This window comes from Nannobrachium achirus (assembly GCF_963921795.1).
Source record: "Nannobrachium achirus genome assembly, chromosome: 8".
Classification (NCBI taxonomy): Eukaryota; Metazoa; Chordata; class Actinopteri; order Myctophiformes; family Myctophidae; genus Nannobrachium; species Nannobrachium achirus.
Window position 1 is genome coordinate 58,613,290 of NC_137817.1, and position 13,455 is coordinate 58,626,744.

The window sequence follows — 13,455 nt, forward strand, 5'->3', positions numbered from 1 at the left end:
AAGGTTTAGGGCGGGACTACGATATTGAGGGTGTGGTATAGGGCTAGGGGTGGGCGATATGGAAAAATGCAATATCACAATATTTTCCCAAGCTTTTGACACAAACTAGACTCTCTGGGTTCCTTTTGGGAGGTCTAAATTGAACTTTACAAGTATGTAACTCTGACAGTATACAAACGAAACGGGTCCATTTGGTTTCGTTTGTATATTGTCAGCGTTAAGTGGAGACCTTGACATTTTAAAGTTTGAGAACAACTGATTTAGACCAAAATGCAGGTTTAAATTGAATTCTGCAATGAATCTCTGTATTAACGATTAAACAGGATTTTTTTACAAGGCTCCCTCAATTGTATCACGAGATATACGATATCTCTGAAAAGGCATATCGTGGAGACATTGCATCGTCTCCACGATAATTATCACCATATCGCCCACCCCTATTTAGGGCGGGACTACGATAGTGAAGGTGTGGTTTAGGGCGGGACTATGATCTTGAGGGCGTGGTTTGGGGCGGGACTATGATCTTGAGCGTGTGGTTTAGGGCGGGACTATGATCTTGAGGGCGTGGTTTAGGGCGGGACTATGATCTTGAGCGTGTGGTTTAGGGCGGGACTATGATCTTGAGGGCGTGGTTTAGGGCGGGACTATGATCTTGAGGGCATGGTTTAGGGAGGGACTATGATCTTGAGGGCGTGGTTTAGGGCGGGACTATGATCTTGAGCGTGTGGTTTAGGGCGGGACTATGATCTTGAGGGCGTGGTTTAGGGCGGGACTATGATCTTGAGGGCATGGTTTAGGGCGGGACTATGATCTTGAGGGCGTGGTTTAGGGCGGGACTATGATCTTGAGGGCGTGGTTTAGGGCGGGACTATGATCTTGAGGGTGTGGTTTAGGGCGGGACTATGATCTTGAGGGCGTGGTTTAGGGCGGGACTACGATATTGAGGGCGTGGTTTAGGGCGGGACTATGATCTTGAGGGCGTGGTTTAGGGCGGGACTATGATCTTGAGGGCGTGGTTTAGGGCGGGACTATGATCTTGAGGGCGTGGTTTAGGGCGGGACTATGATCTTGAGCGTGTGCTCCAGGGCCACGGCCGTCAGGCCCCACACGCGGTGCTTGCCGTGGCGGAACACGGGAAGCGTGTATCCGTACTTGTTGCCGGTGCGGAAGTGCGTGTAGCCGCGGTTGCGGGGGTCGCACACGTGGGACAGGGACAACGTGAAGATCTCCTCCACCTGGGGACCGAGCACAGGACAGAAAGCAGGAGTTACAGCAGGTAGGTTTACAATTTAAAAATATATCTTCATTATTGGTGCTCATCATAAGATGCCATAATTTCTGTCTAAAATGGTGCATTTATATAGCGCCTTTATCCAAGGCGCTTTACATAGATTGTGCATTACATTCACCCATTCACACACACACACATTCATACACCGATGGCGGAGGAAACCATGCCAGGCACCAACCTGCTCATCGGGAGCAACTAGGGGTTCAGAGTCTTGCTCAAGAACTCTTCAACTATGGGGGAGCCCGGGATCGAACTGGGAACCCTCCGTGTTCTAAGACGGCAACTCTACCCCTAAGCATTGGTGAGGGTCAGTTATATCAAAGATGCTTAATTTAGGAAGATAACCCCATTATTCCGATGTCCCGTTGATCCGACTGGCCCCATTATAACTAATCCGATCCTTAACCTCACACTAACCGACTAACGGTCGGAATTATGGGATGTCAGAATTATGGGAAGACTCAGTAGGCCAGGGGTCTGCATCGTTTTCAGGCCAAGGACCCCTTAGTTGAGAGAGAGATGAAGCAGGGACCCCCACAACCTGTTCTTAGATTCCATATAGTTTCATTGTTTGACAGCACGATCATCAGTGCATTTTGGATTCATGTCAATTTGTGTTTTCAGACATTAACCACTTGAACCGTCAATACTTAGGGCTAGGGTTTGACCTTTCACTCTGTACTTAGTCTGCTCTTCTCATCAAAAAGTCCTTTGCCGAAAACAGACGATCTACAAGCTCACTACGCCTCGCAGCGCAAAGCGTTGTGAGCTTGTTCAAAAAGGAGAAAAAAAGTTTCTATCACTCAGAAGATTTGGAGGACCCCCTGTAGTAACTTTGAGGACCCCCTAGGGGTCCCGGACCCCTTGTTGAAGACCCCTGCAGTAGGCGCTTTATGGCGGTAGATCTCGTGAACGTCCTAGATCTCAAAAGAGTGTGTTGTTGGGATGGAGCAGTTGAAGGGGAAAATCTACTTTGTTATACTGTAGATCAGTGGTTCTCAAACGTTTTGGGCTTCAGTACTCCTTTTCCTGATTGCTGAATCCCTTTAATCGACAACATTTTGACTAGAAAATACTGATATCAAAAGTCCAGTTTTTATGTGAATATGTTGAAAACAAAAGGGAGTAGCCTATTTTTTTATTCAGTAAAAGTTAAAATCTTGCTTAATTTGGGTTAAAGCTTTATGGAGCAGCACGTTCACATACATATGTCAATGTTTTATCATTAAACATAACAGTAAAATAAATGTTTCCATTTTCTTTCAAGTACCCCCTGTAGTAACTCTGCGTACCCCCATTTGAGAACCACTGCTGTAGATAACCAAGTAGATTTTCTCCTGTTTCTACTAACTAAAAAACTAAAAACTAAACAAGTGTCAGAATATTGGGAATAGTGTGTGGCTTATGATGATCAGGTCCAATATTCAGTTCAGTGACCGTGGGGCTAAAGAAGACTTTCACTCTGCTGTTGGAATGAATAGACTCCAATCAGCCTCTGGTCTCCTAATGCAGTGGTTCTCAACCTGTGGGTCGGGACCCCCAGGGGGTTCCCCACATTGTTTTGGGGGGTCCCCACTCCCCAGATGATTAACTTAATTTCTCACTCAACAGCAAACAAACCACTATAATGTTTAAGGTATCTGCCCATTTCTAAAGTGACAATTTAAGTACTTTTTAATACCTCTAAAATGACAAATTAAAAATTGGCCAAATTGTCAAATATTAGAGGCAGAGATTGTGAAAATGGCAGATCTACATGCTCACAACGCCTCGCAAGAGCATGTAGATCTGCTATTTTCACAACAGAACTGTGTTATTCAAAATGTAATGCCTCAACTCTTAGTGATACAGTACGTCACGCAGAAACAGGAAATAAAAGCCAAATTGGGCAGTCTTTCTTTAGTTTTTTGTCCTGGGACAGAAATGGTTCCATCTTATAATGAGCATTAGTGAGGGTCAGTTACATAAAGATGTTTAATTTAGGAAGATAGCCGTCGCTTCACCACTACCTGTTTCTATATAGTTTCATCTTTTGACAGCACAATCATCAGTGTGTATTGGAATTATGTCAATTTGTGTTTTCAGATATTTAACCACTGGAATTGTCAATACCTAAAAAAAAAACATGACCTTTCACCCTGTACTTAGTCTGCTCTTTTTCCCCTCTACACCAAAGCTCTTTGCTAAAGTTCTCAAAATATGGACACTAGGGTTCAAGTGGTTAATGGAGGAAAAAAAGGTTTCTATCACACAAAGATTTGGAGGACCCCCTGTAGTAACTCTGAGGACCCCTTAGAGGTCCCGGACCCCCTGTTGAAGACCTCTGGACTAAAGGATCATTCTGAAGCTGTGTTCATCTATTGGAATTTCTGCTGAATGTGTAACATTTTGCCGAGTCATCAAGACAGATTCTCTGATGCTACGCTAAATAGAGAGGGAGCCGTTTTTCATTTGACGATGGGTTCCCAGATTGTCCGGCGATAAGAACAGAAGTCCCATGCTGTTACTGTACCTCTTGAGGGTTTGGTTTGAAGGACAGCACCTCTAGTGGTCCAAGGTTAGCCAGCACAGGAGCAATGAGCATCCCAGACTGAAACAAAAAGACACAACATTTAGGCCTAGTCCTAATATGTCTTGTGAAAGGAGACACCAGCGCTGTGTCTCGTAAACTATTTGCACAATATAAAGAATTATGGAGTTTTGGTAGCCAAGAACCAACCAGTTGAAGAAATAGTAGATTGATGCTAAAGTCATACCAAGTCATACCAGCACTGACAACAAAAGATAGTAAGGATTGTAATTATAATATTTTGTTGTTGCCCTGTGAGGCTTCTTTTTGCATTTTGAATGGATAAATCTATGAAAGTCTTTATTATCAAAAACAACCCTCACAGGGTAACAACAAAATATTATAACAAAATACCAGACGCCAGAGGGTTAACTATTGCTATTTGTGTACGGGCATATTGAAGACCCCTGTAAAAAGAAATTACAGATAGTTTACAGTTTTAATTTGTTCTAATCTATGTGTCATCTCGCCATGTCTGGTAGAGGCTTGAGGACGCCCCAGACAGCTGTTTGTTTTTAAGTAAGGGATAGCGTCTGCCTTAGTGGTCATCATCGAGTGATAAGTCCCGACAGGCTGATCTGGCACAGACGCGATAGCGGAGGTGCCATATCAACCTGAAGGGCTTCACCAAAAACTAAAAACAAAACAAAGTATTTCCTTGCTTACAGAAGTTCAAGTATTCCACAAGTGTTGCGCTGGGTGTCCCCCCAGCGCAACACCTTGGAAAACAAGGAAGTGTTGGTGAAATAGAATCCATTTTCTGTTACTGGCTGCATCGTCTAATTCTCGCATCAAATATTTTTTTAAAACATTCTTGCGAGCAACGTTTAGTTGTAAATGACACTGTGTGTTTGTTGGACAAATCTCCTAGCCGGTACAAAACCGCCTGGAGATGACGCGCTCTCTGCGAGAGTAATGAAGTCTTTTTGTTTACTGGGTGCAGATTCGGGTAAGTATCAGGAAAAAAGGGAATATCCGCACTCTCTGAAGTAGTTTCTTTCTTGTAGATTTATTAAATCGTTATTTCACAACAGCAGTCTCACCGAATAGACGTCTATTCGGTTTTTAGTGTCCTCTCACCATGTCCCGTAGAGGCTTGAGGACGCCCCAGACCTGCTGTTTGTCCACGGTGATGCCCAGTTCCTCCTGAGCCTCCCTGAGTGCCGTCTCCACCACGTCTTTATCTGCCTGGTCGCTCTTACCTCCTGCAAAGCTGCACATACAGGGGAAAAACACATTAAAACACACCTGCAAAGCTGCACATACAAGAGAAAAACACATGAAAAACCTCCTGCAAAGCTGCACATACAAGGAACAATCACATACAACAGAGGTAGGCAGTTTACAGTTTAGGCATTTAGCAGACGCTTTTAATCCAAAGCGATTTACAATAAGCAGATAAAAATATCACAATAATAAACAAGATAATATGTCAGGACATCAACAGCAATACAACAAATGCAAATGAATATCTATCTAGAAAACAATATAATCAGTCAAGAAAAAAAGGTTCTAAAAAAACCTAAAAACAAATGCTAACTAGCTTCATCTATGGTCATTGAGTGTTTCAGTAGTGCTAAGGGTTTAGGTGGAGTCTGAAAAGTCTTCAGTCCACGGCAAAAGCTAGCGAGTGAGTCCGTTGTTCTAAGTGCGACAGGGAGTTTAGGCAACCTTAGGCACGGGTGCCAACATTGGCACAGGGGTGGGTGATCACTGGCACACTGGCATGAGAGTGCGAGAGTCCACACATCTATATTGTCACTGTCGGGCAGAAACCTCGTATCTCCAAGTTCCAAAATAGGATGTTCAGTGTTGCACAAAAGTAGTGAAAACAGCAGGTCTACAAGCACACAACGCCTCGCGATGCGAGGCGTTGTGTGCTTGTAGATCTGCTGTTTTCACTTCTTTGACTCGTTTTTACAATAATAATAAAAAAAGAACAGTTTCGGACATTCAAGGTTTCCACCCGACAACGACGATATGCATCTTACATTCATTCATTTCAAACTGATGACTTTGACTGGGGAGAGAGTCTGGGAGGTAGGTTAGTTATTGCTTGAGTCTAAATGATCATTAGGCCTGGCCCTACAACATCCTAAAAAGAATATATTTCTAAAGAAGGAGGACAACAAATAAAGGTTGTTAAGCGAAGAGCAAGAGAAACTAGGTTCTCACAGGAGGTAGCAGCAAAGTTAAAAACATGTGGCGGGTGCTTCTATGATCAGTGGGATAAAACTTGAAAAAGAGGAGCGATCCGAGCACTCCAAAAGTTAAAAAAGGAGGAGAACGGACGTAAAAACTGGGTACTTTATCACAGTACAAAATAATAAAAGCCAACATGTTTCGACCAACACAGGGTCTTCATCAGGGCATATATGCCTTTTTTAACTTCTTTTTTTTTTTTACTTTTTGAGTGCTCGGATCGCTCCTCTCTTTTCCAAATAAAGGTTGTTATTTATATCCTGTCAGAATCAATTGGAAATGTGACATTTTGATGTGGTGTCATAATTAAACTGAAAAAATCTGAGGAACGGAAGCTGGCATTTCCGTTGACGAAAATATATTTTAGAATATCGTTTCTGCTAAGCGGCAAGATAAATATGCTTAGATGATTTTTTTTAGTTATATAAGGATAAATGTGAGCGACAGAGGTGTGTGGAGGCTTCACATCCGAATTATCGCTTGTCGTGCCGGATCCTCAAGATCATCCCAGACTGTATGACGGGAGCATTTGCAAATCGTGGGAGTCGACAGTAGGGATGGGACGATATGCGATATTATCGTTTATCGTGATAAAAAACACTCAGGATAATCGTATCGTGTAGTTTTCATTTATCGTGATATCATCCTCCGTCATGCACTGGGACCAATTCACCTTTTTTTTTGCCGAGCTGCATATCCGGTACCACTTAAACCCTCTATAATTGGTAAAAGGTACTTAATATACGTACTTGATACAGTCTTTTTTATCACTCTATCAAATCTCTTTGCCAAAAAAAGCCGATCTACAAGCTTGTAGATCTGCTATTTTTTGGCAAATGTTGGCACATTTTTGGGCAAATGTTCCGGATAATGGATTGTGATTATCGTGATAATATCGTAAATCGCGATATATTTTGTCACGATAACCATGATATGACATTTTCATATGGTCCCATCCCTAGTCGACAGTCTGGCCACGCGAGACTGGTTGACTCACTGACCTGACGTCCCCCTTGTGTCGTCCCTTCAGCGCGGTGGAGCGCAGCGTGAACAGGAAGGCCGGCTGCTCCTCCACCGAGCACAGCGACACCAGGACCGAGGCCTTCCACCTGCCCTGGTTCTTCTGGCTCGGGTTCCTCCTGCCCTGGAGCTCCTGGGTATAGGCATGGTAACAATTAATCTAAAAATCTTTTTATTTTTTATTTTTTTGTAAAAGGCCTTGTGAATGTTACAGGTATGGTGTGTGACGTGTGATATCAAATGTGAGTTTACCATAATCCTTATTCATATTCAAAGGCTTTGGAGAGAAATGAGACAGACTCCATAGATCAAGGACTGCAATGAATTTTTAGTTTTGGACAATCATTTTCCTTTTGGTCCTTAAAAACGCTGCTTATCAATAATTAATCCAGTGTTTCTCAAATGGGGGTAAGTTTGAGAACCACTGAATGAATCGATCTATAACAACTTTCAATTTCACGGATTAACCGATGACTTGCATCCCCCTACCTTGGCGTCCCCCGTCTCGTACAGCTTCCGGTTGGGCCCCAGCGTCTGGCGACAGCGCTCCTCGTTCCCCGGCGACAGGCAGTCCTTCAGGGAGGCCGAAGCCTCGCGAGGTGCTGCCGCATGATGGAGGAGAGCCCTGACCTGGGCTATGGAGAGCCCTGTGGTGGTGCACTGCAGTGGAGGAGGTCTACCACAGCTCTGGAGGTGGTGGTGGTGGTGGTTCAGAGACCACGGCGATCTGTGCGGTTCCGAGGAGCTGCTAAAGGGCCTAAGAAAGAGTTCTCTGTGAGATAAATTACTCTGAAGGAGAGCAAGGTACCTTTGGGACTTCGTTGGAGCAAGGTGGCTGAACGAAGGATGACGCTGATGGCTTATTACTGGGTCCGGTTGTCTTTTACAAGGCTGAAGAAGACACTTGGTGGCTTTCGAACAGCCACGGCTACCGATTGTTTTGAGATTTTGTGAGGCCACGAAGGGTTTTGGTTCTGAAGACAGGCGATGCTGTGCGGGCAAGAAAGAGTCTGCTTTTAACGGATTTGTGGCTAAGTTTACGGAACGGGACGCAGTGTCTTTGTCTGCTGAAGATTCTACTTTCCCGTTGTCCGTTCCTCCCCTGTCTTTGTGGAAGAAGTTGACAGCTCTGGCTCCCGGTCCCGGTGCGGTGCATCTGCAACAGGCGTGCGCGGGGTCTCTCACGCCGAGCAGCAGGGGTCTGACGGAGCAGAACGCGACGTGAGGATTCCTGAACATCCTGAACAAAGAGGAAACGGAATCACAAGTTAGTTGAAGAGCAGAGAGGCAGTACTACTTGTCAACCAGTAGGTGTCCTACCAGCACCTAAAATGTCACAGGGGGCCCATACAGAAAAGTATTCAGATTATATGACTTTTTTACTTGTAATGTTACATGTTTTATATGATGTGCTAATAAACTAAAAAAAATACTTTGGGTAAAAGCTTTTTTTTTTTTTTTTTTTCTTTCTTTTTTTTGCATGTTGAATTTGTTTTCTGGTGACTTTTAGAAGCCCTTTAATATTTCAGTGTTCATTTCATGCTTAGGATTGGCAAGATAAACGGTTTGTTAACTGTGTAGTAACAAGTTACTTTGCAGATTTAGATTATTAGAAAACATAAATTAACAGTTAAAGCTTTTTATTAGAAAATAGCTAATCTCCAAGGTCACAAAGCATGTTTATTAGCTATTATGTGCTTTGTAATAGCTAATCGTGTTGTCAACTTCTTTCAAAAAATATTTTTTTTTACACATTTTGAAAACCCTTTGAAAGAAATAAAAAATGTGAAATGGCTGGGGACATTCTGCACAATGAGTATATTCTCACTGTTGGTACTTTAAGTATATTGTGATACCAAAAACCTCCGTACAATAGACTGAAGAAAACAATTTAATAAAAGGCCTTTTACTTTTACTTCTACTCCACTACATCTCAGATCCAAATATTGTACTTTTACTCCACTACATTTATTAGTTACAGTTACTTTATCGATTTTGATTATTATCACAAAAAATACATAACCACTTCAACCCTAAACATTTCGGCCATTTGAAAATAGACGATCTACAATATTCCAAATGCGTAGCATCGCAACACATTGTGACATTGTGATGTTCTTTTTTTCTGCATAGTAGTAGGCCTGTTTTATTTGTCTGTGACTCAACGTTATGAGTTTAAAAAAAGACCCCAATTTAAACAAGCCCAAAAGCTTTTTTGAGGTGTACCAGTGAACTGTACAGACATGAAACTGTACCTTTTCCTATGCAAACTGACAATAAAATCAATCCGACAATGCTTTTGTACTCTTACTCCATTACATTTTGAATTCCAGACTTTTACTTGTAAGGGTGCCCACACACCAAAATACCTAGAGTGGAATCCGCCAATGCATTTCAATGAGAATGGAGCGTTTTTTTTTGCTAGTAGAGGATTTCTGCAAAAAAAAAAAAAAAAATGCTCCATTCTCATTGAAATGCATTGGCGGAACGCAGATTCCACTCTCAAAGTACCTATGAGAGTGGAATCCGCGTTCTGCCAATGCATTTCAATGAGAGTGAAGCGGTTTCATGCCAGCAGAGGATTTCTGCAAAAAACGCTCCCTTCTCATTGAAATGCATTGGCGGAACGCGGATTCCACTCTCATAGGTATTTTGGTTTGAGGGCACCCTAACAGAATGTTTCTACATTGCAGCATTGATACTTTTACTCTAGTGAAAGTATCCTAGTTCCACCCAGTGGTGGAAAAAAGTACTCAAATGTTTTACTGAAGTAAAAGTATCAATACTGTGATGTAGAAATACTCTGTTACAAGTAAAAGTCTGGAATTCAAAATTTACTTCAGTCACTTCACTTTACGTAAAAGTACAAAAGTATTGGTATCAAAATGTACTTACCGTAAGTACCAAAAGTAAAAGTACTCATTAGGCAGAATGTCCCTTTTAAAACGTATACAAATCATTTGAAAATAGCCGATCTACAAACTCTAGAGTTGTCAACGGGCCTGAAAATTAAGGCCCGGCCCTAACTGGGTCGGCCCGAGTGCCGAGGCCCTACCCGGCCCGACTAGTTAGCATAGATTTTAGGCCCTACCCTACTCTAAATGTCGGGTCGGGTTCGGGTATGGTCGGGTTCTCATTACTCTATCACAGAGTAATAGTAATAAAATACATTTAAAAAATATTTTATTTTTTCATTAAGCCCGAGGACCTACCCGGCCCGACTAATTAGCATACATTTTAGGCCCTACCCTACCCTAAATGTCGGGTCGGGTTTGGGTTGTGAGCTTGTAGATCTGCTATTTTCAAATGTCTGAATGTATAGGCTATAGGGCTTCTTTTTTTTTTTTATAAGAATCAAAATCTACAAAGTAACTAGTAACTAAAGTTTTCAAATAAATGTAGTGGAGTAAAAGTACAATATTTGGATCTGTAGTGGAGTAGAAGTAAAACCATCTGTAGTGGAGTAGAAGTAAAACTATTGGAAATCGGAAATACTCAAAAAGTACAAATAGCTCAAAATTGTAAAGTAAATGTCCTTAGTTGCTTAACACCACTGGTTCCACCACTGATTATTATATTGATCAAGGACAGCTCATCGTTCATGTCCTCTAGCAAGCAGAAGCTGCAGTCACGTGGTGAGTAGTAGGACTACAACTACGGAAGCCGTCATGACATGATGTCATCTCGGCTGCCTTGTTTTTAGCTCTGCACTTCAACAGCCAACCAAACATTTTACTTTTTAAACTAAATAAAAAATAACGTTAAACTCCTGCGTTTAACGTTATTTTTTACGTTAATTCCAACAACGACGACACGCTATAGATTCAGAAAAAAGCGTCCAGCTGTCAGTGAATCGGATTAGTTTAAATGACTGGACAGGCTCGTGTTTGAGAACTAGTATAGCTGGCTAGCTAATGCTAGCTAGCAGAGCTACCTGCTACATTTGCAGTTAAACCACGTTCATAGTCATTTATAAAATAAATGGCGTTTACTTATCAGGTTATATAATGATCAGCTTTATGTCTGTACAGTTGGTCGTTATTAACTGTCTTTAGTTTAGTGCCTTTCAGCTCTGGACGGTTGAGTTAGCATGTGTTAGCCAACTAGCTTAGCATCCACAACAACCCTATGAAAAGGCTTGTTGTGAATGCTAAGCTAGTCGGCTAACGTGGCCGGTAATCAAAGCCGGGCCAGGTTTTGTTTATAAAATACAGAGTGAAACTGCGCTCTTGAGCTGAAAACCTCTATAGCGTCTATATGAAGGATTTTAAGCTGTAAAAGCCAGACAAATGAACATTACAAGAAGATATATTTGAATGAACGGAGGCTATAAACACTCACCTTGACCACACAGGGACAGACTGTCACCCACAGCTCTGCTAACCGGAGCTAACAGCTGCTAACAGACAGTACAGTCAATATGGCGTTTAAACATGTGTTGTTGCTTCATCACATACTGTATGCTGACTGATACTAACTGGCCCCTTTATGCTCCCCTCACTGTTTGGACTAAACATGATGATAGGCCTATAACCAGTCAGACTGGACCCTAACTGATGTTTTATGCTTTTATACTATTAAAAAAAAAAAAAAAACGCAGATATACAAGCTCACAAGCTGCTAGCTTGTAGATCTGCTATTTTTTGAAAATTCATGAAAGTTTGGGCAAATCTTTGGATAATATATATATATTTTTTAAAGCGAACATTTGTAACTCAAATATTTGCTTCCAGGCCGGGGGTCCCTGATACATAGTATTCAGAGATGGGGGTCGGCGGCCAATTATGTATAATTCTAGGCGAGGGTACTACTGACATAGAAAAGTGTGTTTTTCACTGGTTTTTCAAAAAGCCTTTAGAAGATTTAGAAGACATTTTATAGAATCGGGTCGAAAATATTATATAAAAATAAGCCTTGCACAAATGTTCAAGATTTTAAATATTTAAAGCCTAAAATAATGGTTAAACATGTGCTGTTGCTTCCTTCATACTTCATATACTGTAGGCTATAGCCTACACTGTATCCTGACTGACTTTATGCCTCCCATCACTGTCTGGCCCCTAGTTAAACATCATGATATAACCTCAGACTGACCCTAACTGATGCTTTATGCTTTAACTATAAAATAGCACTCGTCTCGGTGCTGCTCTGCTAGCTTGTAGATCTGCTATTTTTGAAAATTCATGAAAATTTGGGCAAATCTTTGGATAGGCCTATATCTTTTTTAAAGCGAACATTTGTAACTCAAATATTTGCTTCCGCGGGGTCCCTGACACATAATATTTATTCTAGGGGTTCATGACATGAACAAGTTTGAGAACCACTGATACAGAAACATGCGTTTTACAAAAACCTTAGAAGTATTTAGAAGACATTCATAGAATCGGGTAAAAAGTATTATATAAAAATAAGACACATTTTCAAGATTTTTCAAAAATAGCAGATCTACAAGTTTGTATATCTGCTATTTTTCAATGGTTAAAGCATAAAATAATGGTTAAGTAATAATGCGTTCCCGGTCTTATGTGTTGTTATTTCCTCCATACAAACTGTATCATTCCAGACTGACTGACTGACTGACTGATACTGTTGGCCCCTTTATGCCTTCCCTCACTGACCTCCAGTTATCATGAGGAGGTCAGACTGGCCCCTAACTGTGGCCCCCCACGCAGCAAAGTAAACAACACCTTCATACAACCAGTCTAACTGGTCCCAAGACAGCCTAATACAAGTAATTAAGTGTATTTATAAGTATTATGATTAAGTATTATACTGTAAGTACTGTTTGAGGTTCTTGAGTAGTAATGTCTGTTTTTCAATCTCAGAAACAAATGTAGTGAAGTTTAAAAAAAAGTTCAATATTAAACAATTATTTTACAGCTCTTTTAGTTATAAGCCTACTTTGAGTTATGCAGATTGAATTTTGAATTTGCAGATGAATATTATTAACCCAGAATACAGCAATTTAAGCACTATTTTATACTTGCACTATTCAAATGTAGCCGATCTAGAAGCTCACAACATGTTGCATCACGATGCGCTGTGAGCTCGTTGATCTTATTGTAGATCATAATATGAAACAGGATTTCAGTTTAGTGTTATTAAACTGGAACCCCCTTAAGGACCCCTAGGGGTCCCCAGACCCCACTTTGATAATCATGTGCATTATTAAATCTTGCACTTTTGAAACATAATCGATTTTTTTTATGCCACTAAAATTGAGGCAAATTAAAATGTAAGTGGTACTGTTAAATACATCCATGGTGGGTTATACCAGAGTAGAGACTTTGATTATAGGGCAGCGATAATCAAATAGTCCATGATGCAATTGTTTATCTCTGGGACCCCAATCTATGTACACACTGTAAAGTAC

The 13,455-nt window shown here is 41.3% G+C and overlaps 1 protein-coding gene across 1 annotated transcript; it reads right to left on the bottom strand.

Annotated features, from left to right (window-relative positions):
* Positions 1–176: 176 nt before the first annotated feature.
* On the bottom strand, positions 177–11,519 carry nudt8 (nudix hydrolase 8). The gene is made up of 6 exons (XM_080731666.1): positions 11,424–11,519; positions 7,572–8,322; positions 7,064–7,215; positions 4,941–5,073; positions 3,804–3,881; positions 177–1,235 (listed from the first exon to the last, which is right to left on the bottom strand). Exons 2-6 carry the CDS (start codon positions 8,319–8,321, stop codon positions 1,050–1,052), a joined length of 1,299 nt encoding a protein of 432 aa, XP_080587792.1. The 5' UTR covers position 8,322; positions 11,424–11,519; the 3' UTR covers positions 177–1,049.
* Between the last annotated feature and the right edge of the window lie 1,936 nt (positions 11,520–13,455).

Excerpts from the sequence above, each read along its gene's own strand:
- nudt8 (XM_080731666.1), bottom strand. The coding sequence starts at position 8,321 with ATGTTCAGGAATCCTCACGTCGCGTTCTGCTCCGTCAGACCCCTGCTG. Across the intron at positions 7,216-7,571 it reads ACGAGACGGGGGACGCCAAG|GAGCTCCAGGGCAGGAGGAA; the intron begins GTAGGGGGATGC and ends GCCTATACCCAG. Across the intron at positions 5,074-7,063 it reads CGACACAAGGGGGACGTCAG|CTTTGCAGGAGGTAAGAGCG; the intron begins GTCAGTGAGTCA and ends CTGTATGTGCAG.